The following is a 27,904-nucleotide window of genomic DNA, read 5'->3' as shown; positions in this document are numbered from 1 at the left end:
CACGGCAACCGCAAGCCGCTCTCGGCGTCTCCAGAGTGACGAGGCGCGAGTGAAGACCCGGAGCCCGGATTCGAGCTTGAAGCCACAGAGCGAGACACATCGCGGCTGGCCAAGTGAGAAGGGGAGCGACACGGCCGCCCTTCGTCCTTTCGCTGGCATTCCGAGGGCATCGGCAAACGCCACTCCCCAGCCTGTCTGTAGCCACAAGCTGCTGCTTGATACACCCCAGGGGATTCCTTCTCAGCTTTCCAGGTGGGGAGAGGGAGGACTTGGCTGATCCCCAACATTACGGGGAGAATCAGGGGCAAGGCCAGGCCCTGCCTCAGTGCCCTGCTTCCCCGCCCCCTGAGCAGGGCAGCTGAGTGGAAGGGACGCAGGGCTGGGCGCTGGCACCTCCTGGGGCTCTGGTCCCAGCTCTGCTAGTAACTTGCTGTGGTTTTGAAGTCTCCTCTCCTCTCTGAATCTCAGAGATGGGACACCACTACCAGTATCACAGAGTAGCTGTCACCAGGTGTGTGAAACAACCAAGGAATGTAAAAGCAGCTTGTAAACTGTGAAGTGCCTTGCACACGTCAACGGCCATCACTGTTGCTCTCTATTGCCATCTTGTCCTCTTCATCACCCCAGCCCCAAGGGCAGTCTGACATCCAGCTGCACTGTGAATTTGGTCTCAGCACCCCCTAAGCCCTGAGGTTTCAAGTCTGCAGGTGAGTCTGCTCCACCTCCACCCCCCCCCCATGGAATGGGTGCAGGGCAGCTCTCCAGAGACTGGGGATCTTCTGATAACCAGACTTAAAGGGATCCACAGAGGCACGACCCTCTGCTCACCCACCTGTCCCTGCTCTCCTCATCCTCTCCTTGTGGCTGGATTGTAGAAAGTCCCCCCTAGGTGAGGATTCTGAAAGCCCCAAGACCTGGTCCTCTGGACATAGCCCTTTGGGCAACTAAATGTCCTTTGAATGCCATGTGCCAGGCAGGTGTTGGGACAGTTGTGTGTACCTGTGACTGTGTGAGTCCATGTGCTGTGAAGGCATATATATACATTGGTGTGTGTGTCCCTGTGCCTGGCATGCAAGCATCAGTGTCTGTGTGTACTTGGGATGTGTATTTGTGTATGTGTATGTAAACATGTATATTTATGGCTGCTTGAAATGTGCGTGCAGGTGCATGTTGTGCATTTGTGGCATATGTGTTTACCCATGCATCTATTTGTGTCTTTGCTGATGTGTGTGCAGATCTAGGTGAGCCTACCTGGGGCTACGTGTGGTATGCGCTGAGGATCTGGGGTCATGCATGTGTGGGAGTGTGCTGGGGGTCTTGGGTACAGTGACTTCTTCTCTCTCTTCTCCTCTCACCTGGTGACCTTCTTCTCCCAGCTGAGGACTATGGTGAGGCTTGCAGGCATGCACAGGCCAGCTACTGCCCTTTCTGCAGACCTGTAGCTGCCCAGGTCTTTGGCCAGGGTGGCCACCAGGGGCCAGGATGAGTGGGTGAGCATGGGGCCAGGGCTCATGTGACACCCCTCGCTGCCTGGCCTCCTCCCCTCCCCACAGCAGGAGCAGCAGCAGGAAAGGTTGGCGGAGGGGGGCTATTTTGGGAGCGTCTCCTTAGCAACAGCTGCCACAGGCCGTCTGTGGCGGTTTTTCTATAGGTGCTAAAATATTCCACCCTGGTGACTACTGAGAACTGGGGGGGGGGGGTTGGTGGGGGTGGAGGGCAAGAGAGACCCCTATAATCCTTCTTCCTGGGTCACAGTCAGCTGAGATGGGTCCTGGCCCTCTGGAGCCCCCAAATCCCTTTCCCCACCTCTGGACTGCATCACTTTGGTGCTGCCACGACTTTAGAGATCTGAGGCAGGCCAGCTGTGTCCTGATCTGATTTCCCATCCAAGCAGCTGGGCAGCTTGGTTGGTTTGCCTCATCTACAGAGTGGGCTAACAGGGGTTTAAGGAACTCTAGGCTAAAAACCTCTGGACTTTGTGATGCTGGCATTTCCAGGTGCCCCTTTCCCTCTCCTATCCAGCTGCCCCACCTGCCTGGCCAAGTCCCCCTGGCCCTCCACTCTGCCCAGTCCTCTTCAAGGCTTTCTGGTGTCCCTGTGAGACCCTGGAGGCCTAAGCAGACTCTTAGAGTGGGCCAATAGTGAGTCCTGTGCTGGCCTGGAATGACCTTTCTCTCCATGGATCTAGGAGTTTGAATCTAGTGCAAATCCTGGCTCAGATGTCTGCTTACTCCCTTACTGATTCTGGCCAAGCCACTTCCCCTCTCTGTGCATTGGTTCAGTCTCTGCACCTGGGAATGAGGAGGGTTGTAGCCTCTACCTCATATAGTTGTAGGGGCCAAATGGGAGATGGGACTGGGTAGGGAATGGTGGTAAAATGGACAGATGGACAAAGGACTTACCATCATGTCCATCAGTCTTCAGCATGAATCTCACTCTTCCAAAGAGAGACCTCCAAGGCGGTGCATTCACAAAAATGCCTGGGCCTCAGTCGCCCTACTGGTAACAGTGCCTGCATTCTAGAGTTCTTTTGGGGACTGAGACACTGCCTGTGAGGGTCTAGCACAGAGGTAGGCTAGTGGTGTGGCTCTGGTCTTCTCCTTGTACCATCCAGGCTGTGCTTCTGCATTGGATGGTGACAGAGGCCAATCTCTAGCCTTTGGGGACCCAGTGTAGACTGTCCCATTATGGATAAGTCCTCTGAGATCCAGAGAGGACAAGCAGCTTACCCAAGGTCACACAAGTTTCTGACAACCAAGCCTTTCTTTCACAGACACACACACACACACACACACACACACACACACACACAGAGGCAGACCTCTGCATGCTTATGTCACATCGTTCCTCCCTACCTCATACTTCAATCAGGGCCAGGCACTCCTTGAACTTGGGATGAATGGTAGCAAAATCTTCCCTTAGTCTTCAACCATCCTCAGGATGCTACTCAAAATGGGTCCCATCCTTCCCACTGTACATGTGCGGGAAGCAAGGCCCAGGAGTGTAGAAGTGAGCTGTCCAGGGTCACACAGGTTTCCATGGTGGAGGAAGGACCCTTTCTTCTGGTGATTCTGAATCTCTTCCTGCCTGGAGCTGCCCTTCCTGCCTGTCACCTTCTCCCAGCCAGTCCTCCCTTTCAGGGCTCAGCAGTTGCCCCCAAAAATGCAGCCCAGGCCCAAAAAGGTGACCTCATCCCTCCCTCAAACTTTCACTGTGACCTGGCATGGGGGCACTTATTCTGAGAGAGCAGACAGTTTCTGGATCTAGACACCCCTGTCTCCATGTCCGTTCTTTCTTTTTTTGTTTTTTTGGTTTTTTGGCCATATTGGGGTTTGAACTCAGGGCCTCACACTTGCTAGGCTTGCTAGGCAGGCAAGTGCTGTACCACTTAAGCCACTCTACCAGCCCCCCACTCCTTCTTTCTGCTTTCTCCTTCCCCTGAACCCCACGCTTTCAGAGCAGCCACCAGACCAACCAAGCCTCTGGCCAGGAGAAGAGACTGCAAATCCCTTGTCTGGCCTGCACCTGTCTCTTGCAGCCCATTAAAAGGTGTGATCCGTACCCGGCACAGCTTGGTTGCTAAGTGGGCACTCAGGTTGCTCAAGTGCCCCATCCGTCTACACACCTACTGAGGATTTGTGTCAGGGAACGTCAGTCCTGGCCATCTGACTGAGAGCACAGCAGGGTAGGGAGGGAGACAGGTAAGGGACAGACTTTCTGGGGGGGGGCATTAGGGCCCCCATTTATAGATAGGTTAAATTTTAAAGTCACTCAAGGTCATGTAGTTCCTGTGCTTTTGAGCTCAGGTTGGTCTGCCTCCCAGACTGATTAAGCAAGAACCATACTGTGCTGGGCTCAGGGGCTGGCGTGAGGGCACCCGGTGCTGACTGCATGAATGAGTGTGCAGTGATTCACTTCTGCCAGGGCATCGGAGGCCTTCTCAGGGGAGCGGCATTGAGGCTGAACTTGGAGAACAGCAGGAGGGATCTGGGCAGAGAATGAGAAGGGCATTTCAGGCAGGGGGAACAGAATGTGCAAGCAGAAAGGTGTGGAGGCATCTGGTGTGTTCTGGAATCTGTGGGAATCAGGATGCATGTGTGGGTACATAGCATGCAGGATCAGGTGGAGCCTGACTATACTGATCCTTTTGGATAAGGACAGCCCACGGGAAGGGAAAGAATTCTGGTGGTTTGTCATCTGCTTGGGGTAGGGGGCCTAGGGAGCCAATCAGTTCTCCACCTAGCTTTGGGATGCTGGTCTCTCTTTCTCTCTCTCTCTCTCTTTGAACTTAGGCTGGTCATCAATAGCCTAGCTCCTTGCAAGCTCTTCTGGCTGTCTGCCTGCTGGGTTCTCTCATCCTACCAGCTTTCTCCCCTCTTGTCTCCTTAGAGGGTTAGAGTGAGGTGGCAGACTGGTCACGAAAGTAGCTGGTTTACCAGCGACTGTGGGGTGCTGGGTGTTTCCAGGGCGTGGGGCCAACCCTGGGCACAATGGAGGTGGATGAAGGAGACAGGCCAGATTCTCCCTTATTAAGACAGCTTAATAAAATACGGATAATGGGGGGGGCACAGGAAGCACGAGTGGGGTTGGATCTGACTCTGCCGCCTCTGGGTGACCTTGGGTGAGCTTCTGAGCCTCTCTGGTACTCGCTTGGTCTCTCCATCTGTGAAATGGGGTGGCTCTGAGTAGGTGACTATCAGGGCGCCTCCAGCAGGACCTCCTCGGTGTCCAGGAGCGGGGTGCCTAGGGTTCTTAACTGCTGCCACTTCGGGGGGGGAGGGGGACGCAGACCGCCAAGGAGAGTGGCCGGGCGCCACCGGACCCTACGCCGACCAGCTCCCACCCACCCTCTTCTCTCCTTGAAGGAACCCTCCCCACCTGCCCCGGGGCCTAGCAAACCCAGGAGCGGATTCTTGGAACGGGTTCTGGGAGGCGCGCTCCCGGTGCGAGCAGGAAAACCCGGGCAGGATCTGGACAGGAGTGGGGCCTGCAACCTCCGGCCCCTGCCCCTGCCCGGTGTCGTGCGCCCTGCGGGAACGTGTTTGGTGCTGGTGTAGACCCAGGGGACTGCGCAGGACCGGGCCCGGTGGGCCGCCCGGGGCTCCCGAGCTGGGTGGGGGGGGAGGGGGCGCAGCCTCCGCAGTGGGGCGCGGGTCACGTGCGAGGAGGGGCGAAAGTCTCGCAAAGCGGGGCGGCGTGCCGCGAGTTGGGAGTTCTCGGCGCGCCGCGGGCGGCGGGAGCTCGGGCTCCCGGGCGAGCCGGGGACGCGACAGAGGCGGGGGCCTGGGTCCCAGACAGAGGGGGCAGCGCCGGGAGTGGGAGCGAGAGAGACGGAGGACAGAGCCCACGAGGAAGACAGACAGAGCTACGCGCAGGGAGACAGGGCAGAGGCAGGGGGAGGTCGGGAGACAGCGGAGAGGTTGACAGAGACCCCGCTGGGAGAGAGCGCTGAGCCCGAGCGGGGCTGCAGAGACGGGGAGGAGAACGGAGCCAGGGGAGCGGGAGAGAGAGCACGGAGCGAGGCAGGGAGGTGGTGGTCGGGCCCCACCGGCCCGAGCGGGAAGGCGACCCCAGACCCGGAGGCTGAGAAGGCAGCAAGTGAGGGACCAGCGCTGCCGGGCAGGAGCGCAGCGCAGGGCTGGGGGCAGCGCGCAGCAGAGCGAGTGACAGCGAGGGAACCGCGCGGGGCGGCGGAGCGAGAGCGCCTAGGCGCGGGCGGGGGGCGCGAGCGCGGGCGGCGGGGCGCCCTGGGCCCCCGGACCCCCGCGCTCTGAGCCCGGGCCCGGGCCGGACGATGCTGACGCCCAAGCGGCGCCCAGGGCGCGGCGCGGGGCAACGCTGAAAGTTGGGCTGCCCACGGGGAGCGGCGTGGGACGGCCAGGAGGCGCCGAGACCCGGAGACCCACGTCCAGACCGCCGGCCGAGATCGCGGGGAGGGGGCGCCGGGACTCCCCCCTCCCGGTCCGGGACGCCGTCCGCCGGACTGCACCGGGGGATGTAGCGTCTGCTTGCCGCCTACTAGACACTCATCGCACCCTCCGCCCCGCGGTAAGCCAGGCGCTCTCCCACCGCGGACGCTGTCCGTTCATCGTCTGTCCGGCCGCGTCGTGTCTGTGTGTCCTGGGGCCCGGCCGCGTCTTCGCGTCTTCTCTGCACTTATCCCGACCTGGGTATCAGCTGCCCCGCGCTTTTGGCGCGGTCCCGTGACTCCTCCGGAGCTGGTGCGCTCTGTCGATTTGTCTGTCCAGAGCGTCAGTCTGGGTTGCAGCCAGCGAGAGAGGAGGTGGGTGGAAGGGATCTTGACCTCTTCCCCCAGCCATGACCCTCCCTGCCTCCACCCACCCCAGTTGTCATGTCGGGGAGCGTCAAGGCAGGTGACTTGTGGCAAGGTGTCAGGGGGGCGTCTTTCCTTCCCACCTCACACCTGCAACCTCTTCGCAAATGGCCTTGCTGTTTGACAAAAATCCAACTTCTGCTGTTTGGAGAACCTACTTTGTGCCAGATGACCCCAGGGTGGGTGAGAAGGGATCACTTCATGTTTTACACCGGTGGAAACTGAGGCTGGGGAGAAGAAAAAGGAAGTGACTGCTTTTCTCTGTAAGGGAGAACCCTGAGGGAAAGAGCCGTCTGCTGAGCTCCAGAGCAGGGAGAACTTCCTCTGCCACCTGCAGAATACTGCCAGCAGAGCCTGCTGCAGGATGGGGTGAAGATGCAGGGACATGGCTGGCTGGAGTGCCCTCTGGGTAGGAGAGGATGGTGGCTGGGCTACACTGACAGACCCGGAAGCAGGTTGAAGGAGCTGGAGAACAGAGGCAGGCAGGAGAGCCAGGCCTAGGAGGACCAGAGAAGGGTGTGGGAAACATCTACTCGCTCCTCCTTCGGTCTAGTTCCACGACCTCCAGAGCTTCAGGGGTTTTGGGGGGGCTATGGTCCTGGCCTCTGATGAGGGGAGCAAATGGAGGTGGGGTACAATGCAGCAGTACCCCACTGAACTGACCCCTATCCAAGTTGAAGCCTAGAACATTCGATTCTATTCTCGATTGGAAGAAGGACTGTTTCTGGGTTTCCCACACCGGGCATCAAACCCCATTACATCCTCCATCCAGGTGCCCAGAAATGAGCTCAGCTAACTGAGAAACTAGCACCCTGGGCAAGCCACATTCCTCCCTGAGCCTCAACTTCCACATCTGTAGAATGGGGACATCAATTCTTGTCCCACTGACCTCCATTGGAGGGCCTTGGACTCTATGAGCAAAAGGCTGTTCACTGGCTGGGGAAAGTGCCGAACTCCCCTTTAGGGAGATGAGTAGCTAATGGGGGTGTGTGAAGGGAATATGGCTGGAAATAGATGACTGGCAAGGGTAGGAACATACAGGGGTTAGAGCAGAGGAGGACCTGGAGCTTGGGAACTATTCTTCATGACCCTTTGCGTTACCCTTGAAAAGAAATCTTTCCCAGAAGCCTTCGAGGTGAGTGGCCAGGCAGAACTGGCTATGGGTTTCTGCCGGGATGACCTTGGATAGCTGGTTTGACTTTTCTGAACCTCAGTTTCTTTAACTGGTGAATAGGACTGGTGATGCTGACTTCGTCAAGGTGTTGGGGGGCTTACGGACTATGTCAGGTCCCTGAGTGCAGCTCAGTGGAACGGCAGACACTGTAGGTTCTTAACAGGCATTTGAAGCAAGAAGGATGCTTCGATTCCCATTCCTGATTCCTGAGCTTAGGATGAGAGGGAAGGGGAGGAGGAACTGTGTAGGCTTGCTGGGCGGGCTGGTTCTTAATGTGGATCTGGGGGAGGCGGGGGCGAGTGCTAAGGGGGGTGTGAGGAGGAGGGGGCCCCTCTGTGGGGACCACTGAGTCACGAGGACATGTAAGCGACATGACAACCAGCAACATGGTAACCAGGAAACTAGCGGTGGGAACAGAGCTGGAGCGGTGTGTTGGGGGCGGGCGGGGGGGGGGGGGCAAGGCTGGCAGTGCTGAGGCTGGAGGGCCTGGGGAGCAGCTGAGGCTGACCTCTCAGAGGGGAGGTAGGCCAAACAGGCTGGGGAACAGTGGGGGGCCCCAAGTGGAGGGAGATGAGGCACACTGGGGTCTGCTGGGCAGGGGCCTTCTCTACCACCACCACCCCCCAGGCTCCTCTCTTCTCCTCCACATCTCCACTTTTCATGCCTCTCCCCCTAGGATGCCAAATTTGGCTCACGCAATCTGTCGTCTCTCTTCTGAGATTGGCACCGGGACGAAAGCTGAGTGCATTACATCACCACTGTTCCCCCTGCACCAGGGGACTGGAGGGGAAGGGACCGAGGTGGGGCAGTGGCCAGCCCTCAACTTTTTTACCCATCTTCTACCCACTCTTTCAACCTGAGTCATAGCGGGGGCCTTCTAGGGGTTGCCAAGCAGTACCTAAAGGCAGGGCCCCAATCCTGAGAGATCTCAGGGCTAGGGCAGGAAGTCAGGCCCTGTTGCTGTCCCCCTGGCTAGGGGAGGCCTGGGAAGTTTAGGACCCTGATTTGTGGTTGCCTTGCTGTGTGACCTTGGGAAGGTCCTCCTATGCAGAGTCCACGTCTGTGTAGAGAACAGCTGACCACTCAAGGTCTGGGTGATTCCTGAATAAAGATGCCTTCCAGTACTTTGGACACAGAGGAGGGAACCCTGAACTTGGACCTTGAACAGACAGCCTCCGTCTCCTCATTTATGAAATGGGGATGATGGAAACCTCCAGTCAACCTCCAAGGCACATGTGAGGCAGGTCCCTGAGGACGGCCTTCTGGCTCCCAGCATAGTAGCCAGAGGCAGGAGGCAGTTGGCCAAGCCACTGCCTGAGGCAGGGCAGGGCAGGGTGTAGGGGACAGGTGGCTTCATTCAGATGGAGGCTTGGCACTTACATCACTAGTCTTACAAAAGTGGAAACCAAGCCCCAGAGGGGAAAGTAGCCCCCAGGGTCACAGAGTGGTGCCTTGGGGGTAGAAGAAGCAGGGCTCCTGGCTCCCAGCTCTGCCTGGACCCAGACAGGCAGCACACCCCGGTCCTCTGCAACACTATGGCCCATCAGGACCAAAAACTTCGGGAGTCCAGCTCTGACTTGGGTCACCTCCCCTCACTATCCAGGACTTTAATCCCATCCCTCCTCTGGTCTATTTGAGGAATTCCTCTCAAACCATTCTAGAAAATTCCCAGAACTGGAGGCAGGGAGAGATGGGGAGTAACTGTGGGTGTTTAGTGAAGTAGTGAGTAGCTCATTCTAAGGGATATTCAAATAGCCAGGGATGCTGGCCTAGTGACTCTTGCTTCATGGGTGAAGGCGACTGACATGCCTAGTTCCAAAACCCTTGGCGTCTTTGATATTCCCAGGAAGTCACTGGGAGGTGATGCCCCTCACCTACCGGCTTCCCCGCTGGGTTACACTCACTGCCTTGCCAGGGACTGGGCTAGGAGCTTTTGCAAATTCTTGTTTAATCCCCCCAGCACTCTGTTAATTTCATATGCCCACATTGTAGATAGGAAACCACAGCCCAGAGAGTCTGTGTGATTTGCCCAAGGTCACACAGCAAGGAAGCGGAAGATCCCAGGTTTGAGTTTAGACTGATCTGATTCTCAGGGGCCATCTGTGGGGTTTCCCTAGGAAAAGAGTGGGAAATATTCCTCCGTGGGGCTAGGGCTTGGCAGGAGATGGTTTAGTCGCCCCCACAGCATGACACCCCCTGGAGGACCCTCTGGAGCTGCATTCTGGAGACAGATACAGACATAAACCGAAGGCGCTTGCTCGTTTTATAGACAGGAAGACAGGTTCAGATACAAGGAACCACCTACCAAAGGTGTCCAGACAGTCACATTTCCATCAGGCTGCCTATCTGCAGCCAGGAACTCTGTCCCCTGCCCATGAGGACGAGAAGGGGCTTAGGGCTGATAGTGGCATGAGATGATGGCTTCAGAGACCAGGGAGAAAAACAAACAGGGACAGCAGGTTCTACCTCTGTCCTTCCTGGGATCACCCACAGACATCAGCGTCAGTGTAATATGGACTGGTGAGGTGTGTGTGTGTTTCTGCATGTGTGTGTGTGTGTGTAGCTGAGTATGTAATCTATCTGTGAAGGAAAGGTCTTGGAGACAGCAGCCTTGGGTGTGGCTTCCTGTGTGACCTTAGGTCAGTCAGTCACCCTCTCTGTGCTCAGTCAGCTTACCCATGTAACAAAGAGTCTGGATGGAATGATCTATTTCCACCAAGTAGCTGCTGTTGAGTTGTCATCTCAAGAAGCTCCTCCCGTTCTCATGAGGACCCTAGGCCCTGGCAAGGGGCGGGCAGGGGCGCTGGGGACCAGCCTAACCTTTAAGCTGCCTCAGCAGCCTCAGCCCTCCTTGGGGTGTGGGGGATCTCCAGGCTTAGCCCTTCTTCTCCTTCTCATCTTTATTTTTCTCCTGCTCCCTCTTCCCCTGGCTACGTGGGCTGATCGCTGCTCAAACTTTTAATTCAGATGGTAATTGAAATAATAATATGGGCTGAGGCCCCGCTGCTTGTGACGCTGCAGCTGGCGGAGCTCGGCTATGAATAGAGCTTGAGTCACACACGCGCGCTCCTGCAGGCGCGCTCCCTAGCGCTCACGGGGTGGTGGGTGGGGTGTGGCATGGGTCATGGGGCTCCCGGCCTCCCACTCCCCACAGCCTAGGCCAGTAGTGCCCCTGTGACCTGCCATCTGGTCCCTCCTTGAGTCTGGAAGATTTGGGGCACCGAGAGTTCTTCTCATTTACAGAAGGGGAAACTGAGGCTCACTGAGGGAGAGTGGCTTCTGGAAACTGGTGGCAAGTATCTGAGACCAAATTTGAATGGGTGGGTTTTGCCTAATACTATTTCAGGACACATAGGACAGGGGCACTGGGATTTGGCTCCTGACCCCTACCTTTACCTCTCTTGTCACTTTCTTAACTGCATTCCCCTAACATGTGTAAGTGCATGCACGCACATACATGCACACACATGCATGCACACACACACCAGGGCTGCTCAAATTGCTGGTGCTATTGCTTGGCGACCGGGTGACAAAGAGGTTTTTCTTGGGGGCGTTACTGCAGGAGTGTGCGTGGCTCTGTGCCAGGCTTTATAGTCATGAATTCACTTTAATACCCTCTACACCTGCTGCAACCATCACCCCCACTTTTCAGATGAGAAAACTAAGGTTCAGAAAGATGCAAGAGTTTGCCTGAAGCCTTGTACATAGACATAGCCCTATACCCTTGATCCTACCCATGTGTCCACTTCTAGCCATCGGGGGCCCTCATTTGCCCTCTCAAGAGGGAGGGCCCATCTTCTCCCAGCCTGGCTTCCCAGCTCTCTTCCTGTGACAATTCATCCACTCCTCACTGTGGCTACCTGACCAGTCCTCGGTCCTGGTGCTAACAGCGGGGATATGTGGCCTCAGGCAGCAGGAGGAGGTGCGGTGCCCCTGAGAGATACCGGCAGATCACAGAGAGGGTCCCTAGGGCCTACCAGGAAAGGTGGTCCTCTGAGTTCCCCACCCCAGCAGGAGCTGTACAGAGGCAGCGTTGTCATGATGAATTACCACTGAGAGGTGGGTTAAGGCCTGCCCAGGGGTGCCTGCAGGGACCTCCAGCAGGGCAGAGGGTTGCCAGGGCAAGGGGGTAAACTTGGGGCTCCCTGACACTGGGCCGAAGGAAGAACTCTTCCAGGCTTTACCTGGCAGCCGCAGTCTATGCCTAGATCTGACTTTCCTCGCCTGTCTTTCCTGGGAGATGAAGAAAGAGCCCAGAGACGACAAATATTTGCCCAGGGTCACACAGCAAAGGTGGCAGAACAGGGGCTGGACCTGACCCCTCTGGCTCCTGACAGTCCCCAGGGTTACACATCATGTTCTCCCTCAGATGTCCCCTGTATTTTTGGGATTTAGAGGAGAGGAGGGTCAGCATCTCTGTAATCTCGCTCAGGAAAATCCCCAGATTGGAGGGGGGACAGCCCCTTCTCACAGCAGTAGAGGAAGGTCCCTGGCACCCAGCCATTCCCACCCTGAATAACCTTGACCAGGCTCTCTGCCCTCTGTGAAGCAGGGACCATCTGTGGGAGGGTGGGGATGTGCCCGAGCCCACCCCAGCTCTCTGGCTGCAGCCGTGGGAGGGAACTGGGCATCATAGGAGGAGGGGTCCGTGTGCTGTGGGAAGCTGGTCCCATGTTCCTGGAGAGAGATGCAGGCCTCAGGCAGGGGGCCATCTAACTTCGAGTTGGTAACAGAGTTGGTACCAGGCTTCCCTATCTGGCCCCTTGGCAAAGCCAAGTTCTACCCTACCCCACTGTGCAGTTCCTCTCCAGCACCTACCCCAGAGTCCCTGCGGGAGGTCCTCCTCCCCCTGTGGTCCTGAGAAGCCCAGATCCCTCTGCCCTGTGACTGTTAAGGTACTGCCAGCCTAGGAGACAAATGAGAGGAGCCTAGGAGACAAATGAGAGGGGCCTAGGGACAGATGATTTGGGGCCTCCAGGGGCCATGCAGGGGAGGTTGCGGGCACAGACAGGAAGAGTGGTCAGCTGCCCACCCCCCGCCTTGTCCCTGAACACAGCCAGGCATCTGTACCCTCCTTCCCAACTAAGCCCTGTCCTTGCACCCCCATTCTGCCCTTCCCTAGTCCCCAAACCTGCTTAGTGGGGGGGAAGGCACAGAACTTGGGCACCAGGCCATGCAGCTGCAGATCCCAAGGCCATCTGACCTTGGAAGGGCCTCCTTCTGGCTGGGCGCCAGGATTCTCCCCCCAGCTGCAGGACAGTGACCAAGCAACAGAGAGAGGGGACCAGTCAGGGCAGAGAGGGCTGCGGTCGTGCTGGAGCTGTCCTGGGTCTCTGCGACAACAGGCCAGGGGACACAGAGAATGGACAGCCAGCCATGGGCAGGAGTTCAGCTACCAGATGCATAGGTCACACAGCACAGCCAAAATCAAGGGGCCATCTGAGGAGGGTGAGCTCCCCATCCTGGGATCTATGTAAGCCACTGCTGGATGACATCGGCTGGGGGGCAGCGGAGAGTTCTAGAACATTGGACCCAGAACCCAAAGGGACTTTCATCTGGGCTGCAGGGTGGGGGCCCTGCTGGACATAGGGGTTGAACAGCCTGTTGCTCCAAGGTGCCCCTGTGGACTCCAGCAGAGTCCCCTGTGGCGGTGCCTCCAAAGTCCTCAGTGTATGTTGCAGCTTTGAGACTCGGAGCTCGTGCTCTCCTTCTCCACCAGCTCTCAGCTTCTCAGTACCCTGCTGGGCTTGTAGAGTCACAGGACCCGGCTGTTTGTGGGCTTTGTTTTGTGGGATTTGATTTAGTGAGTTGTACTACTTACGGGAAGTATCATTTTGTCGTGCTCTTGTCACCACAGCACGTTCATTATAAGTAGCAATAGGAAGCAGCATGTTTGCTTTCGCTGTGGGTCTTGGTTAAAGAGTTGGAAAGCCACGGCTCTGTGTAGCAACCCTGCCAGAAGCCCGGATGGATGGATGTGCATTCCTCTTCTTCCTGATGCTCCGTTCCTAAGGCTCTAAGTGCCAAGAACTCCAGGAAGCCACTGCTCTGCCCCTGGAGCAGCCTCCTCTCCAGCCTAGCCCCTCACCCCTTCGGTAGCCTGAGCCACAGTCCCCACTATCTGCCCACCCTGGCTTTGTCTATCCGGCTCACCCGCATCTTTCTTGGACCCTCTCTGTGTAGGCCACTGGCTGTGTAGACCCTTTGGCTCATGTTCTAGCAGCAAAGCAGTCCTGTGTCTTACATTTCTCTTCCCCAGTACATAGTAGGTGCTCAATAAGTGTTTATTCACTCAACAATTATTTACAGAATGTCCTCTGAGGCACAGTTTTATGCTGCATTGGAGACACACCAGGCAGGAAGGCAGGTGTCGTGCCTGCTCAGGATATGCTCAGAGTGAGGAATAAAGGATGAATGATGTATGGCTGAATGAGCGAGAGATGGCCCAATTGGGGAGTCCCTGGCCTTTGGAGCCCATTGGGAGATGGTCAGAAATGATGAGTAAGCACAGAGCAATTTGGCTCGCACATAGCAGGCCTTTCCTCAGCGACAGTCGCTTAGCTGTGGCTGAGCAGAAGTGTTGGGGTGGGAGCAGGGACTGACCATTCCTGCTATGGGCTCTGACCCTCCTGAGCCTTTGGTCTGCTGTGCCTTGTCCCACTAGGCCCTGCTCCCCATCCCTGGAGCTTCTGCATGGGGCCTAGGACCTTGAGGCCCAGATGGCTTCTCCCCGTCTCCCAGGAGACACCTGGGAAGAAGCTAGTGCTTCATGGAGAGTGAAGCAGAAGCCTGAGACTTCAGATGTCCTGTCCTCTCCTTGCTCATGGCCACTGTGCTGTGCTCAGTGGCACGGAAGGTCTCCTTCTGGTCCCTGCTCGGAGCCACCTCTGCTGAGAGGTGCTCCCTGATTGCAGTGTCAAAAATAGCTTCTCCTTGGTCACATTCTGTGACATCGCCCTGCTCCGGCCCTTCACGGGAATTATGACAGGCTGAAAATGTCCTTGTCAGACATCAGATGTTCATGAAGCGTCTACTAGGCACCAGGCTCGGGGTTTGGGGCAGACAGAGAGTCAAGGACTCTGCGCTTAAGTACGTTACTTTGCAGATGAGATCAGTTGGTTCGGTGAGGGCTTCGAGAAAGAGGACAGGGACAGAGTGTGGGGGCCAGAAGCGGGGGGCGGGGGGGTTCTTGGAGCAGATAGCCTTTGCATCAAAACCCTGGAATTTCAACCAGAGCAGCCAATGTGGAGGCCCAGAGATAGGAATAAGCTTGGGGCAGGAGGAAGGCCTGTGTCCTTCATGGTCAGGGTGGGACGGAAGTGGAGGGGTCAGAGAGGGCAAAATCTCGCGGAGTTGGGGAGCTCACCCTGAGGGCCTGTGGGCTGGGATGAGGCCAGGGTCCAAGGCCCAGTCCCTGGGGAGGTTTGCCATGACAGGCCAGCTTCTAAGCCTCCGGGGGCTGAGGGATCCCAGCAGCACCCACTGCAGCTGTGGGGAGGATCACAGGTCCTCCAGGTGCTGGACTCCTTGTTATGCTGCCATTAGGAGGGCTGGTTGCTCAGGGGTAGGGCTGACCGCACCTGGGATTGGTCACAGGCTGAGACGGAAAGTCGGGGGAGCAGGCTGAAGCATCTTGCTCAGCCTTGCTGGGCTTGAGATGCCACTTAGACCTGGCAGACACAGAAGCAGGAATGAGTGCTTGAGAGGAGATCTGGCTGGGTGGTATTTTAAGCCATGGGACTAGATGAGATCACAGCAAGGGACACAGTGGAGGGGCAGAGGAGGGAGGCTGATGGCCAATGGCTGATGGCTGAGCCTGGGCTTGGCAGGGTGTGTGGCTTACAGAGGTGTGAGCAGGGAGGGCAACCAGAGAGGACCCCCACCCCAGGCCTGGAGGTCTCAGAAGTCATAGGCTTTCATCAGAAGATCCCTAGAGGGGGCTGAGAGGAGAATGGGGCAACGAGGAAGAGCAGGTGGTAAGTCATCCCCTCAGGAAGGGTCTCTACACGTTACAGTTTTCAGTGCTCTGCTGTCCACTGTTCGTCTTTGCAGCGTGTCCAGGCAGAGGGTGTTATTCTTCCCCACTTTGTGGCTGTGATTCAGAGAGGTTAAGGCATTTCCTGAAAACCACACAGCCCATGGGTAAATGTCTCAGACTCTCTGGGCTCACAATCCTTTTTGAAGAATATGCCTGCTGTGACCCTTCCCTGCAAACTACACATATGTACACACTAATTTTAAAACTTTGCCTGGATATTTTTTCCCATAGGTAATACATTCACATGTTTCTAAAATTAAAAAGACACAAACGAAAAAACAGTGAGAATTCTTCCTCCCACCCCATCCCCAGCCACCTGCTTCCCCTCCCTGGAGGCAGTCATGTCACCAGTTTCCTGGGTCTCCATCCAGAGACAAGCAAATATGTGTAGCTATAAATTTCTCTTCTCTCCGTTTAAACACAAGCAGTAGCTACTCTACTCACTGTTCCTCACCGTTGCCTTTTTTCACTTAAAAATACATCTTGAAGACCCACACGGCTCCCTAAAGAGCTGCCTCCTCGTCTTTTATAGCTGCGTGGTTCATGGACGTTTGGGCTGCTTCCAGCCACGCTGCAGCAAGCAGGGCTGCCTGCTCCCCACGTGTGTGAATGTCTCCGGCTGCAGCCCCGGGGACAGGCAGGCAGTGCCCCATGCTGCAAAATGACCTGGAGGAAGGGCGGGAGGTAGCTGGGACACCGCCTCACCCTCCATTCTTCCTTCCCTTGCTGGGACAGCCTGTGTGTAAGTGGAGGGGACAGTAGCATCCATTCCCCAAAGCTCTGGGAGACTCCCTGCCCCCCTACCCCGCCAGCAGCCCCAGCTCCTGTTCGCTGAGAGCCAAAGACGGGGTGACACTGGTAGAAGGTGGTGATCACCACATTCACCCCCACTTCCACCCCGAGCCAGCGTGCACGATGTGGGCTCCACCTGGGCATCTCCGCTAGAATACATGTCCAGTGTGTCCCCGGCCCCCTCCCCTTAGCTGTCTCTGCCTATGGGAGTTCCCAGCCTTTGGGGTGGGGGAGGGAGTTCAAGTGCTTGCCCACGTGGTCTGGGCCAGTCTGGGCCAACCCACTTTTTCTGACCTCTGGCTGCTGTCCCTCACCTTTGACTGTGGAGCTGTGAGCTGGTGGGAGACCCTCTTCTCTTCCCATTTGTGCCCTGCCCTGGCCTCTCACCATCATCCGAGCGTTTGGGGTCCAAGGTGCCTGGCTCCATCCAGACAGAGGGCTCTGACAAGTCAGAGGGCCCCGGGCCACTGCACAGAAGGAACTGCTGCTCCTGAAACCTGGTCCTCTCCCTGCCCCCCCACCTCACTGGCCACAAACCCTGTGGTCTTTTTGTCTAGAATGTGTCGGAATCCTTTTCCTTCCTTCCAGCTCCTCCGCCACCATCCTGGCAGCTCCAAGCCACCATCATCGCCTCCTCACCAGCCTCCTGCTTCCACTCTGCCCACACAGTGGTCACAGAGACCAGCCTGAAACATGTCACGGTGACATGGCCCAGGCCGTGGATACTGCAGACCACAGGCAGATGGGGAAGATGCCAGTGGTGTGTTGGGAATGCTTGACGTCTTAAGTCTGGTGGCAAACACACGAGGGTTTGTCATATTATTCCTTATTTCACACGAAAATTTGAAAAAACCGACCACCTGCCTGCCCACTTCTCACGGTCCTGAGAAGCCACAGCCCTGACGCCCTTGTCTCTGGGCCCTCATCTTGGGCAGTACTTGCTCTTGTTCACTGCGCAGCCGCAACTCAGCCTGTGCAGATTCACAACACACCAGACTTCTGGAATATTCTATACTCTATTTTTTACACAGACCACAATTCTCCTGACCCATTGCTGCTTACCACTCAGGTCTTGGCTTATGTTTGGAGGCCTTATCAAATTAGAGCCAGTCTTCTCTCTCATGCAGTGCAATACTTGTCTTCCAAACCCGCCAGTGCAACGCTTACCACCCATTCGAGGAGCACCCCAGCTGACCCAGAAGCTGTTCAAGGATGCGAGTTCAAGGATAGCATCTGACCCCTAGGAAATCTGCAAACAATAGTAGTGGGACAAATGGCTTTGCAGGGAGATTGGCATGACAGAGCAGGACCCTGGAAGCCCCAGGGAGACAGGGGGCCCAAAACCTGTACCTCTGAAGGATTTGAGGTTGCTCTGGAAGAGAAGCCTTCAAAAACCTGCTCTCACACCCAAAATCCTGTGGAGCAGAGGGGTACAGACATTTTTTGGGGGAGTGCTTTCTGGGTGTTAGTGAACTCTCCATTGAGCCTGAGGCCAGCAAAGGGCAAATCTATAAATAGGAGCAGGTGGCCTCAGTGCAGCTCTTGTACCTGCCCCTGCCTGAGGGCAAGTTCTGGAGAACTTGCTTTTTGCCCATTTGCCGATCCCACATTCTCTGGTTGAGTGGTTGGAAGGTGGGGTGTAGGGCTGGTTCACGCAGCAACCTCACAGCCCTCTTACACTGCTCGGAGCTCAGCTGGAGCCCAGATTCACCTGTGTGGCCAGGCTTTGGCTGGATCCAAAATCAGGAACTTGGCTCCTGGCTCCAGCTTGCCTTGTGATCCAGTTTCTCCTTTACCAGTAGGGTTGACTTCAGGGCAGGATTCAGTAGTGTTTATTAAGGGAAGCAAACCTATGGTATGACAGTGTTTCTTCGAGGCAGGACAACATGTCTCCTCTGTGTGCTCTGGTGCTGACCGCCCAGGTCCAAACTCTGGCTCTACCACGTATCAGCTGTGTGATCTTGAGCCCAGATGAAGTTGCTGAACCTCTCTGTGCCTCAGTTTTCTGATTTCTAAAATAGGAATGATAATGGTACCTGCCTCTGAGGTCACGGTGAGGATGGTGGCAATCGATCAGGGTAAAGCACTCAGAACTGCTGGTCACAGAGTAATTGCAGCTAAATGTGCTCAGCGTGAGTTCTGCAATGTCACATGGTTGGCCAGTGGGGGAGGGGCTAGGTGTGCAGTAGGACTGCAGGGTCCAAAGGAAGGGGTGGGGAGAGGAACAGCGTTTATTGTGCAACCACCTATTGTGGAGCATGCACTTGGGTGACAATCTCACCTGACTCAGCCATCCTGCAGGTAGGCATTACTGTGCTCCTTTGCAAATGGAGACCCTGAGACACAGAGCCATCCAGAGACCTGCTGGAGCCCACAGGGCTGAGACTGCTTCCGTGTGGTTCTGAGGCCACTGTTCTCACCCACTGGGAGGACAACCAGGGTGGGAGGACACGGATGGGAGTGGTGGGTCCTGCGTCGCTGTGCCTGAAATTCTGGGAGGAAATCAAGCCTTGGAGTGGCACACACCTTATTGATCACTTGCTCCACTGGGCATGTGGTGTGCGTGATCCCATTTATTCTCTTGGAAATCTTATGCAGTGAGTACTGTAATTATCTTTACCTACAGATGAGGTATGGGGGACCACAGAGGTGAAGTAACTTGCTTAAAGTCACACAGGCAAGTGGAAAGTGGTATAGGGATGCCAGAGTTGAAGCTGTTGCACTGAGAAGCTCCCTGGACTTGTGTACAGGAGAGAGTCAGATCTCCCAGGGTCTCGGGAACAGGACAGGGGTCTTCAGAGGGCCATGGGAGAGGTCCCCTGTGGCTAGCTCTGTCCTTAGTTACCGCTTTACTCTTTGAGGGGCATGGTTCAGCTGCCTGAAGCCTCAAGGCCCTTCCCTTCTTGCAAAGGTCCAAGCGCTAGAGCAAAAAGGGGCCTCACCTAATCCAGGAGTCCAGGACCAAGAGGCCTCAGGTCTGGGCTAGGGAGCAATCTCTGTGCCTTCAGGATTGAAATGGGGAATGGGGGTGGAGGTCAATGGTATGAATTCCTTCCACTTCCCCTCAGGAGCCTCTGCTCTGCCTCCACTGGGCAATGGGCAAGCCAGCCTCCTCTCCAGGCCAGGGCTCAGGGTAAGGGACTGTTCAGATGGGAGTGTCCTTCATCATCCACCTCATTTCAGACTGCAGTCCTCTCCACGACATTCTCCCTCTCTTGCCAGAAGTAATCATGGTTCCCTGGGTGGCAGATAGAGGGAGAGGACCCCTGACCAGAGAGTCCTTCACGGTGGAGCCAGGCCTACAAAGGATTTCCCAGCTCCCGGTCCATGTCCTTAAGTCATTATCACCCTCATCTTTGCCATCATCACCATCAACATGTCACTGTTTACATTTTATGTGCCACACCCTGCTGACCCTCCACCAGCCGTCTCTGCAGGGTGTGATTCTCAGTGTCACTGTTGAGACACTGTAATGATCGCCTGTTGAGGTGGGCGCTAATAGCCTCATCTCCAAGTACAGACTGGGAAACTGAGGCTCAAAGCAGATGTGCTAGAGCAAGGACTGAGCCACGGCTTGTCACCATAAGCACATGGATGTAAGCAGCATGATATTTTCATGTTGAATGGAAGACGAGAGGAGGCAGACAGTGAAGGCCTAGGGGCTCCAAGGAGGCAGGGCTGGCACTTCAGGGAAGGGTCAGAGGACAGAGGAAGGGGAGTCAGGCTGAGTAGCACACTAGGACAGATGAAGGGGGCCAGAGGCCAGGACTGGGTGAGTGGGGGACCTGGAGCCAGCCTGACCTGAGTGGGAGACCCACTTTGTCACTTCTGCCATATGACCCCCATGCTGACACCTGCACTCTGGAGCCTGCAGTTCCTCAGCCAGGGACGAGCAACAACAACGCTCTGGGATTGGGGTCAGTGCCTAAACACCTGTTACATAAAGAGGAGCCAGGATGCTTCAGTGACACGAATGAGGCAGTGCCCAGTGTGGAGCTGACACCTCCAGAGTGTCCCTTCTCTCAGAGAAGCTCCCTTTCTGGGCCTCAGGGCTTAGTTGTGTGACCTCCAGCAATCCAAGTCACCTTCTGTCATCCCAACAACAGCAGAACTCATGGTGGGATGAAATGAGTCACATAAAGACTGGGCAGGCAGGGCACCAGTGGCTCATGCCTGTAATCCTAGTTACTTGAGGGCTGAGATCTGAAGGATCAAGATTTAAGGCCAGCCTGAAGAAATAGTTTGTGAGACCCTATCTCTAAAATAATCAGAGCAAAAATGGACTGGCGGTGTGGCTCAAGTGGTAGAGCACCTGCTCTACAAGTGCAAAGTCCTGAGTTCAAACCCCAGTTCCATCAAAAAAAAAAAACAAAACAGACTGGGCAGGCTGATGCTCCCCAGGTATGACTTCCTACCCTGCCCTCCTCCTGGCTAAGGGAGCTACGTTCAGAAGGCCTGGGGCTGCTGTTGGTGCCAGCAGGGCAGGGTAATACACGGTGCCTTGTCACAGCATGCACCACAAGTGGCAGCCCTGCGTGTGGCTCTGCTCTGGGCATTTGTTTCCTACTTGTCCAGGGAAATCTGGAGGAAGGGCGACCAGATTTTGCATTTTCACAGCATGGTAAAACTAAAAGGAATAGGAGTTGGCGGTTCTTCATTTTGTCAAGAAAGGCCACTGAGAACAGCCAGCAGTTCCCAACCTGTCATTTCCTAAAAGAACTTTAGCCACTAAATCCCAGATGCTCACCTGGGCTGTGGACAGGGTTCCTTGTGGGGTTCCACCCTATGAGAGAAGCCGTAGGGTGAGGGCTGAGGGAGCTGGTGCCCCCTTGGTCATCGGCTAACCGACCTCCCTTCTGCAACACTGCCCACTGTTCCCCCTTAGTGAGTGGAGGTGACAAAGCCTCAGTCACCCTTATCAGCCCAGCCCCCACAATCCCACAGGCCCTACAGTGCAGCCCCTGGACACAGTTTACCCCTTGCCCCTGTGCCTCATCTCTAGGCCCCAGCAACCTTCCTGAGCCCCTTCTGTGCTGACCCATGGTGGACTCTCAAGGATCCTGGCACATGAAGGAAAGCCCTCTCACCAGCTCTGTCCCCTCCGCCACAGAGAGGAGGGGTGTGTACAACCCCAGGCTCCTGAGGACCTTCCTGGGCAGTGACCTGCTCAGAGAAGCAGCCATTCCAGCCACCACAACCCCTTTCAGCAGGAAGGAGAAGCTTACCTGCTAGCTCCTGGGTTGAGTGCATAACACCTCACTTCATAATGACAATGAGCCAGCTTGGCATGTATTTCATAAGACTGCTGGGACCCAGTCAGGGGCTCTCTTCCCAGTCACACAGGGCTTCCTTTGGAAGGAACACAGGCTTGAGGGAAAGTGCAAAAGAAAAGGGGCACAGGTGGCAGGAGGGAACAAGTGGCATTAATTCTGTACCATCCTTCTCTGAATATAGATAATTTACTTAAAACAAAACAAAACAAAACAAACCAGGGCTAGCAGAGTGGCTCAGGCAGTAGAGTGGCTCGTGCTTAGCAAGCATGAGACTCTGTTCTGCAAAAAGAAGAAGCCAGGCATGGTGGTGCTCCACTATAATCCCAGCATGCAGGAAGATGAGGAGTTGTAGGCCAGTCTGGATTTTGAGTCCCTGTCTCAAAAAACAAAAGCCCTGGTGAGGCAGGCTCCTCACCAATATTGCTCCTACAATAAATTTCTTTTCTTTTTTTTTTTGGTACTGGGGTTTGAACTCAGGGCTTACACCTTGAACCACTTCACCAGCCCTTTTTTGTGATGGCTCTTTTTTTTTTTTTTTCAAGATAGGGTCTTACAAACTATTTGCTCAGGCTGGCTTTGAATGGTGATCCTCCTAATCTCTTGAGTAGCTAGGATTGTGGATATGAGCTGCCAGTGCCCCGGTCCTACAACAGACTTTTCTAGAAGGCGGGGGAGGTCCCATTCACATGCATCAAATGTGTACTGAAGGATGGAGGCCCTGGGAGGTGGGAGGCTAGGCCCCATAGCACTTTGGCCTTGTGGCAGTGACCTAGACAAGTCACTCCCCTTGTTTTGTTGTTGTTTTGGTTTTGGTTTGTTTGTTTCTTTTGCAGTACTGGATTTTGAACTCAGGTCCTCACACTTGCCAGGCAGGTGCTCTACCACTTAAGCCACACCTCCATCTCATTTTGCTTTAATTATTTTTTAGGTAGGGTCTCACATTTTTGCCTAGGCCAGCCTAGACCAAGATTCTAGGTCATGGAGTGAGACATGAAACAACAGAACTAGAGGGTGGGCTTCTAAGCACAAGCTGCTAGCCCCTGGCAAACTGAAGAGCAGGATGGTGGAGTCTCTCTTTATTCCAAGACTGCAATCCTGGATACATTTTTATGTGTGTGTGGCACTGGGATTTGAACTCGGGGTCTACCCCTTGAACTACTCCACCAGCCCTTTTTGTGATGGGTTTTTTCGAAATAGGGTCTTATCAACTATTTGGGATTTTTTTGGTTTTGGTTTTGGGTTTTTTTAGTGGTACTGGGGTTTGAAGTCAGGGCCTCATGCTTGCTAGGGAGGTGCTCTACCACTCCTTCAGCCCATTACGAACTATTTGCCTTGGCTGGCTTTGAACCGCAATCCTGATCTCTGTTGCCTGAGTAGCTAGGATCGCAGGTGTGAGCCACTGGTGCCTGGCAACCCCGGACGCTGAGACCCAGTCCCATCAGCAGAGAGCCAGGGGACCCAGCTCCTGGGCTTGTGTTCAGCCTTGGGCAGGACCTCTCCTAAGCTCAGTGATACCCATCAAAGGCTCTGGGCTGCCATGCCTTGTCAACTCTCTACTGCTCCTGCAGAGGTGCAGATGGAGGACCAGGGCCTTTTGGGGCAGGGTTTAGTCCATCTTTTGGCCCATACTCCCAGCCCCCTCCAGGAAGGAAGTAGATGGGCCAAAAGGCTCCCTTCCCAGAGCATTGGTTCAGAGGTGAGCAGGCCTGCTCACTTTGGGACCCTCAGAGTGTCCTTTCCATCCTGGACATCCCTGGCCTCAGACCTAAAGGAAGGGACTTTAATTTGGCGACCTTGTGTTCCTCCAGCAGTGTGTGTGTCTGTGGTGCTGACAGAGGTCATGGTGGGACACAGTAGGGGGAGAATTTTATGTTTAATAAAGGAAGACCTCCCTGAAACTTGAGTATTAGTCCAGAATCTGAGCCTGATTTGAATCTCTTAGGACAGCACCTGGACCTCTGGCTGCTGGGATTCTGGGGGAGGTGGCAGAGAGGACTCAGGACCAGGATTGCATTAGCAGCCATGCTTGCAACGCCTGCTGGATCTTTAAATACCAGGATCCTATGTTCCAGCTGAGGAAAGTGAGGTCCAGAGCAGTCAATTACTTGCCCAAGACACACGGCAGATCCAGGACTTCAACCCAGGACTGTTGGCAGGATGGGGAAGGGGAAGGAAGGGATTTGGGATGGGGTAACTGTGGGGGGAGGTGAAGGGGGTAGTGCTCATGCTCCCTGGGCCAGGAGAGGGAGTTTCTCTGGGGAAGAGGCAGGCTCTGAAGCTGTTGATCTCTAAATTATAGCATTGGCGCGCACCGGTTGCTACGGCAACTGAGTTGTCCTGAACCAGGGAAGTGTATAAACATTGCCACAGATGCACAATTAGATCAGGAAGAAGAATAGAACAGAAAATAGAAACTTCCAGCCTTATATAATTCTGGGCCAAAATGTTATCAAGAACCCAAGCCCTCAGTCTTGGCCCTGCCGGTCTCTGCAGCCCGAAGCAGCACCTGCTGTGTCCTGGGGCCTCAGTGGCAAGGAGAGATGGAGAGAGAGGGTCTGCCCTCTGTGGGCCCAGCTGGTGTGCCCGCCACCGGGTCGGGTGACAGGCTTCCTCCACTGAGACAGCTGGCAATGCTGACAGGCCAGGCCTGCCTCTCGCCCAGAGCTGGAAGCAAGGCGGGAGGGTGCTGCACTGTCTTCTTAGGTCTTGTGAGGTAGGGATTTTTGATCTCCACTTTGCAGATGAGGAAACTGAGGCTCCGAGAGATGTACTGAATCGTTCCAGGTGGCAGAGTTAGGCAGGGGTATCTGCCTTGTCCACTCTGGGTCTCTTCACTATGAGCTCATCAGTGTTGACACCCTAGCACCACCACCACTGCCAATTTTGGGGCAGCTTACTTCCCATCTGTGTGGTCTTGAGCAGGTCACTTTCCCTCTCTGAGCCTGCTGTGAGTAGTGGTACCTACACAGGGACCAAGCTCCAGGCTTCCCCTTCCTTCATCCTGACCACCATACTGGATTCTCACCTACCCCTGCCCCCAACAAATTTGGGGAATCTGGGGCTAGGTGCCTCAAAGCAACCTTGGGATCAAAGAGATGAGTTCAGACCAAAGTGTTGCTACGGGACCCAGCACTGCCCAGGGGACTCTGCTGGGATGGAGGCTGCCTACATTGTCCCTGACCATGTGGTAGCCATTAGCTCCGGGGACCACTGAGCATTGAAACAACTAGTGCAAATGAGGGAGCTGAACTTTTGCTTAAATGTAAGTAACTATAAAGAGCCACAGGACTGGGCACTGGTGTGCCACGCCTGTAATCTTAGCTACCTGGGAGGCTGAGATCCAGAAGCTTGCAATTCAAGGCTAGCCTGAGCAAATAGTTTGTGAGACACCCCACCATCTCCAAAATAGCCAGAGCAAATGGACTGCAGGTGTGGCTCAAGTGGAAGAGCACCTGCTCTGCAAGTTCAAACCTCAGTCCCACTAAAAAAAAAAAAAAAAATAGAGCCACGGGGGGCCAGTGGCTACTGTATTAGACAGCACGGGAGAACCAGCTCCTGGGACACCCAAAAGTACAGAGTCTGACCCTAGGGAAGTGAGTGGGGCCAGAGCTCAGGGCAAGCAAGTCAAAAGGGGGAAGGTAGAGTCAAGACCGGCCTGAGGAAGCTTCCAGAACAGCAGATGAAAGATAGTTTGGAAGAGCAGCCTTGAGGGGCAGGGACTAGGACCTGGTTCCTGGTGACTAGCTTTGTGGTTGATGGAGATCCAGTCCTGGGAATGGGCCAGCCTCAGGGACATGGGCTCAGGGCCTGTCATCAGAACCATCTTAACTATCAGGTTCCCCCTGCCCGGACAGAGGAAATCTTGGGTGCCACTGCAGACACCTCCATTCTGAGCATCTCTGGCTAAGCACCTTGACCCCTTGAGTCTGGGACGCCCCCCACCCCGCAGCAGGCCCTTGCTCCCAGCACCTCACCTGTCCATTCTATCCACAGGCCCTGCATCTTCCCAGGTGACCACGCCGGCCTCAGGACATGCACGGGCACAGCCGCAACGGGCAGGCCCATGTGCCCCGGCGCAAACGCCGCAACCGCTTTGTGAAGAAGAACGGCCAGTGCAACGTCTACTTCGCCAACCTGAGCAACAAGTCACAGCGCTACATGGCGGACATCTTCACCACCTGTGTGGACACACGCTGGCGCTACATGCTCATGATTTTCTCCGCGGCCTTCCTCGTCTCCTGGCTCTTTTTTGGCCTCCTCTTCTGGTGCATCGCCTTCTTCCACGGTGACCTGGAGCCCAGCCCAGCGGTGCCTGGGGCAGGGGGCCAGGCGGGCAATGGCGGGGCGGCCACTGCGGCCCCCAAACCCTGCATCATGCACGTGAATGGCTTTCTGGGCGCCTTTCTGTTCTCAGTGGAGACGCAGACGACCATCGGCTACGGGTTCCGGTGCGTGACGGAGGAGTGCCCGCTGGCAGTCATCGCTGTGGTGGTCCAGTCCATCGTGGGCTGTGTCATCGACTCCTTCATGATTGGTACCATCATGGCCAAGATGGCGCGGCCCAAGAAACGGGCGCAGACGCTGCTGTTCAGCCACCACGCGGTCATCTCAGTGCGTGACGGCAAGCTCTGCCTGATGTGGCGTGTGGGCAACCTGCGTAAGAGTCACATCGTGGAGGCCCACGTGCGGGCCCAGCTCATCAAGCCCTACATGACCCAGGAGGGCGAGTACCTGCCGCTGGACCAACGGGACCTCAATGTGGGCTACGACATCGGCTTAGACCGCATCTTCCTCGTGTCACCCATCATCATCGTCCACGAGATTGACGAGGACAGCCCGCTCTATGGCATGGGCAAGGAGGAGCTGGAGTCCGAGGACTTTGAAATTGTGGTCATCCTCGAGGGCATGGTGGAGGCCACGGCTATGACCACCCAGGCCCGCAGCTCCTACCTGGCCAGCGAGATCCTGTGGGGCCACCGCTTTGAGCCTGTGGTCTTCGAGGAGAAAAGCCACTACAAGGTGGACTACTCACGCTTCCACAAGACCTATGAGGTGGCAGGCACGCCCTGCTGCTCTGCCCGGGAACTGCAGGAGAGCAAGATCACCGTGCTACCCGCCCCGCCTCCCCCGCCCAGTGCCTTCTGCTATGAGAACGAGCTGGCTCTCATGAGCCAGGAGGAAGAAGAGATGGAGGAGGAGGCTGCGGCCGCTGCAGCCGTGGCTGCTGGCCTGGGCCTGGAGGCGGGCTCCAAGGAGGAGGCGGGCATCATCCGGATGCTGGAGTTTGGCAGCCATCTGGATCTGGAACGCATGCAAGCCACCCTCCCACTGGACAATATCTCCTACCGCAGGGAGTCTGCCATTTGACCTCTAGGCCCTGCCCTTATCACTTCCCATAAGAGCCTCTGCTGGGGGGATGGGATGCCAGGACACCTCTCCCACACTCAGGACAGAGCTGACCCTGGCTCCGTGGACCTTCTGGAAGAAGGCTGGGGCTTTAAAGACTGGAGGACCCCTACCTGTTGACTGCAGAACCCAGAACTGGGAAGGGCCCAGGCACTTCAGCCCTGTTGACTTGAGCAGCCCAGTATCTAGCCACAGGTGGCTGTGGGCCCCCAGACCTTCCACCTTCTCCCCACTGACCCTTCAAGGACATGCCCCCTCTGCTCTCAGAACCTTGGGGGAAGGCGGCTGGACTGCTGGGGGGGGGTGGGCATCATGGGGTTCTGGGTGGGCAGGGGTGGGTCTGCGGGAGGGGGAGGGACGAATTTCTTTTGCATGACTGTGGCTTGTGCTCATGACTTTCTTTTGTAAATATCTATAAATGGAGCGAGATGGAGACACCAAGTCCACCGCTGCTGTTTTTACCTGCAGGATAAGGAGACGCCGCCGTCCCTCTCTGTGCACCCCCCATCCAGCCCAGCTCTCACTCTGCTCATTGGCTGGCCCCCTGAGACCTTCAAAGTCAGCCATCTTGGTCCCTGGATGGTGTTGGGTTTGGGTACAGAGATGGGACCCAGAGAGGCAGGGTGAGAGTCTGTCCTTCCCTCTCTCCCGAGGTCCCTCCTGCCCCCAGATTGACAATGGAGTTTGTATCTATTTTTAATAAAGCATATGCACCAGCAGGGTTAGGCTGGTGGAGTTGGAGGGGTGGGAAGAGAGAGAAAGCACATGTGAGTGTGTCTATGTGTGCCTCTGTGTGCCCTTTCTAAGGTGCTGGCCCTCGCAGAGAACTCTGTCACTTGCCTTCTCCTCCCGAGGACTCAATGAAGGACCCTGAGTGTGCATCAAAG

At 55.8% G+C, this 27,904-nt stretch overlaps 1 protein-coding gene across 6 annotated transcripts; it reads left to right on the top strand.

The window, feature by feature from the left end:
• The first annotated feature begins 85 nt into the window (after nucleotides 1–85).
• Nucleotides 86–27,326, top strand: Kcnj4 (potassium inwardly rectifying channel subfamily J member 4). 6 transcript variants are annotated; one of them, XM_074084493.1, is made up of 2 exons: nucleotides 86–252; nucleotides 25,605–27,326. In XM_074084493.1, exon 2 carries the CDS (start codon nucleotides 25,644–25,646, stop codon nucleotides 26,976–26,978), a length of 1,335 nt encoding a protein of 444 aa, XP_073940594.1. In that variant the 5' UTR covers nucleotides 86–252; nucleotides 25,605–25,643; the 3' UTR covers nucleotides 26,979–27,326. The 6 variants fall into 6 exon arrangements, with proteins under 6 accessions (XP_073940594.1, XP_073940593.1, XP_020028913.1 ...); XM_074084492.1 differs by lacking the exon at nucleotides 86–252 and adding an exon at nucleotides 686–707; XM_020173324.2 differs by lacking the exon at nucleotides 86–252 and adding an exon at nucleotides 5,747–6,048.
• The last annotated feature ends 578 nt before the right edge of the window (nucleotides 27,327–27,904 follow it).

The sequence above is a fragment of the Castor canadensis genome, chromosome 8 (assembly GCF_047511655.1).
Source record: "Castor canadensis chromosome 8, mCasCan1.hap1v2, whole genome shotgun sequence".
NCBI classification, from domain to species: domain Eukaryota; kingdom Metazoa; phylum Chordata; class Mammalia; order Rodentia; family Castoridae; genus Castor; species Castor canadensis.
This window is presented reverse-complemented; position numbering and strand designations above follow the sequence as displayed.

Coding starts and splice junctions, on each gene's coding strand:
- Kcnj4 (XM_074084493.1), top strand. CDS start 25,644: ATGCACGGGCACAGCCGCAACGGGCAGGCCCATGTGCCCCGGCGCAAA.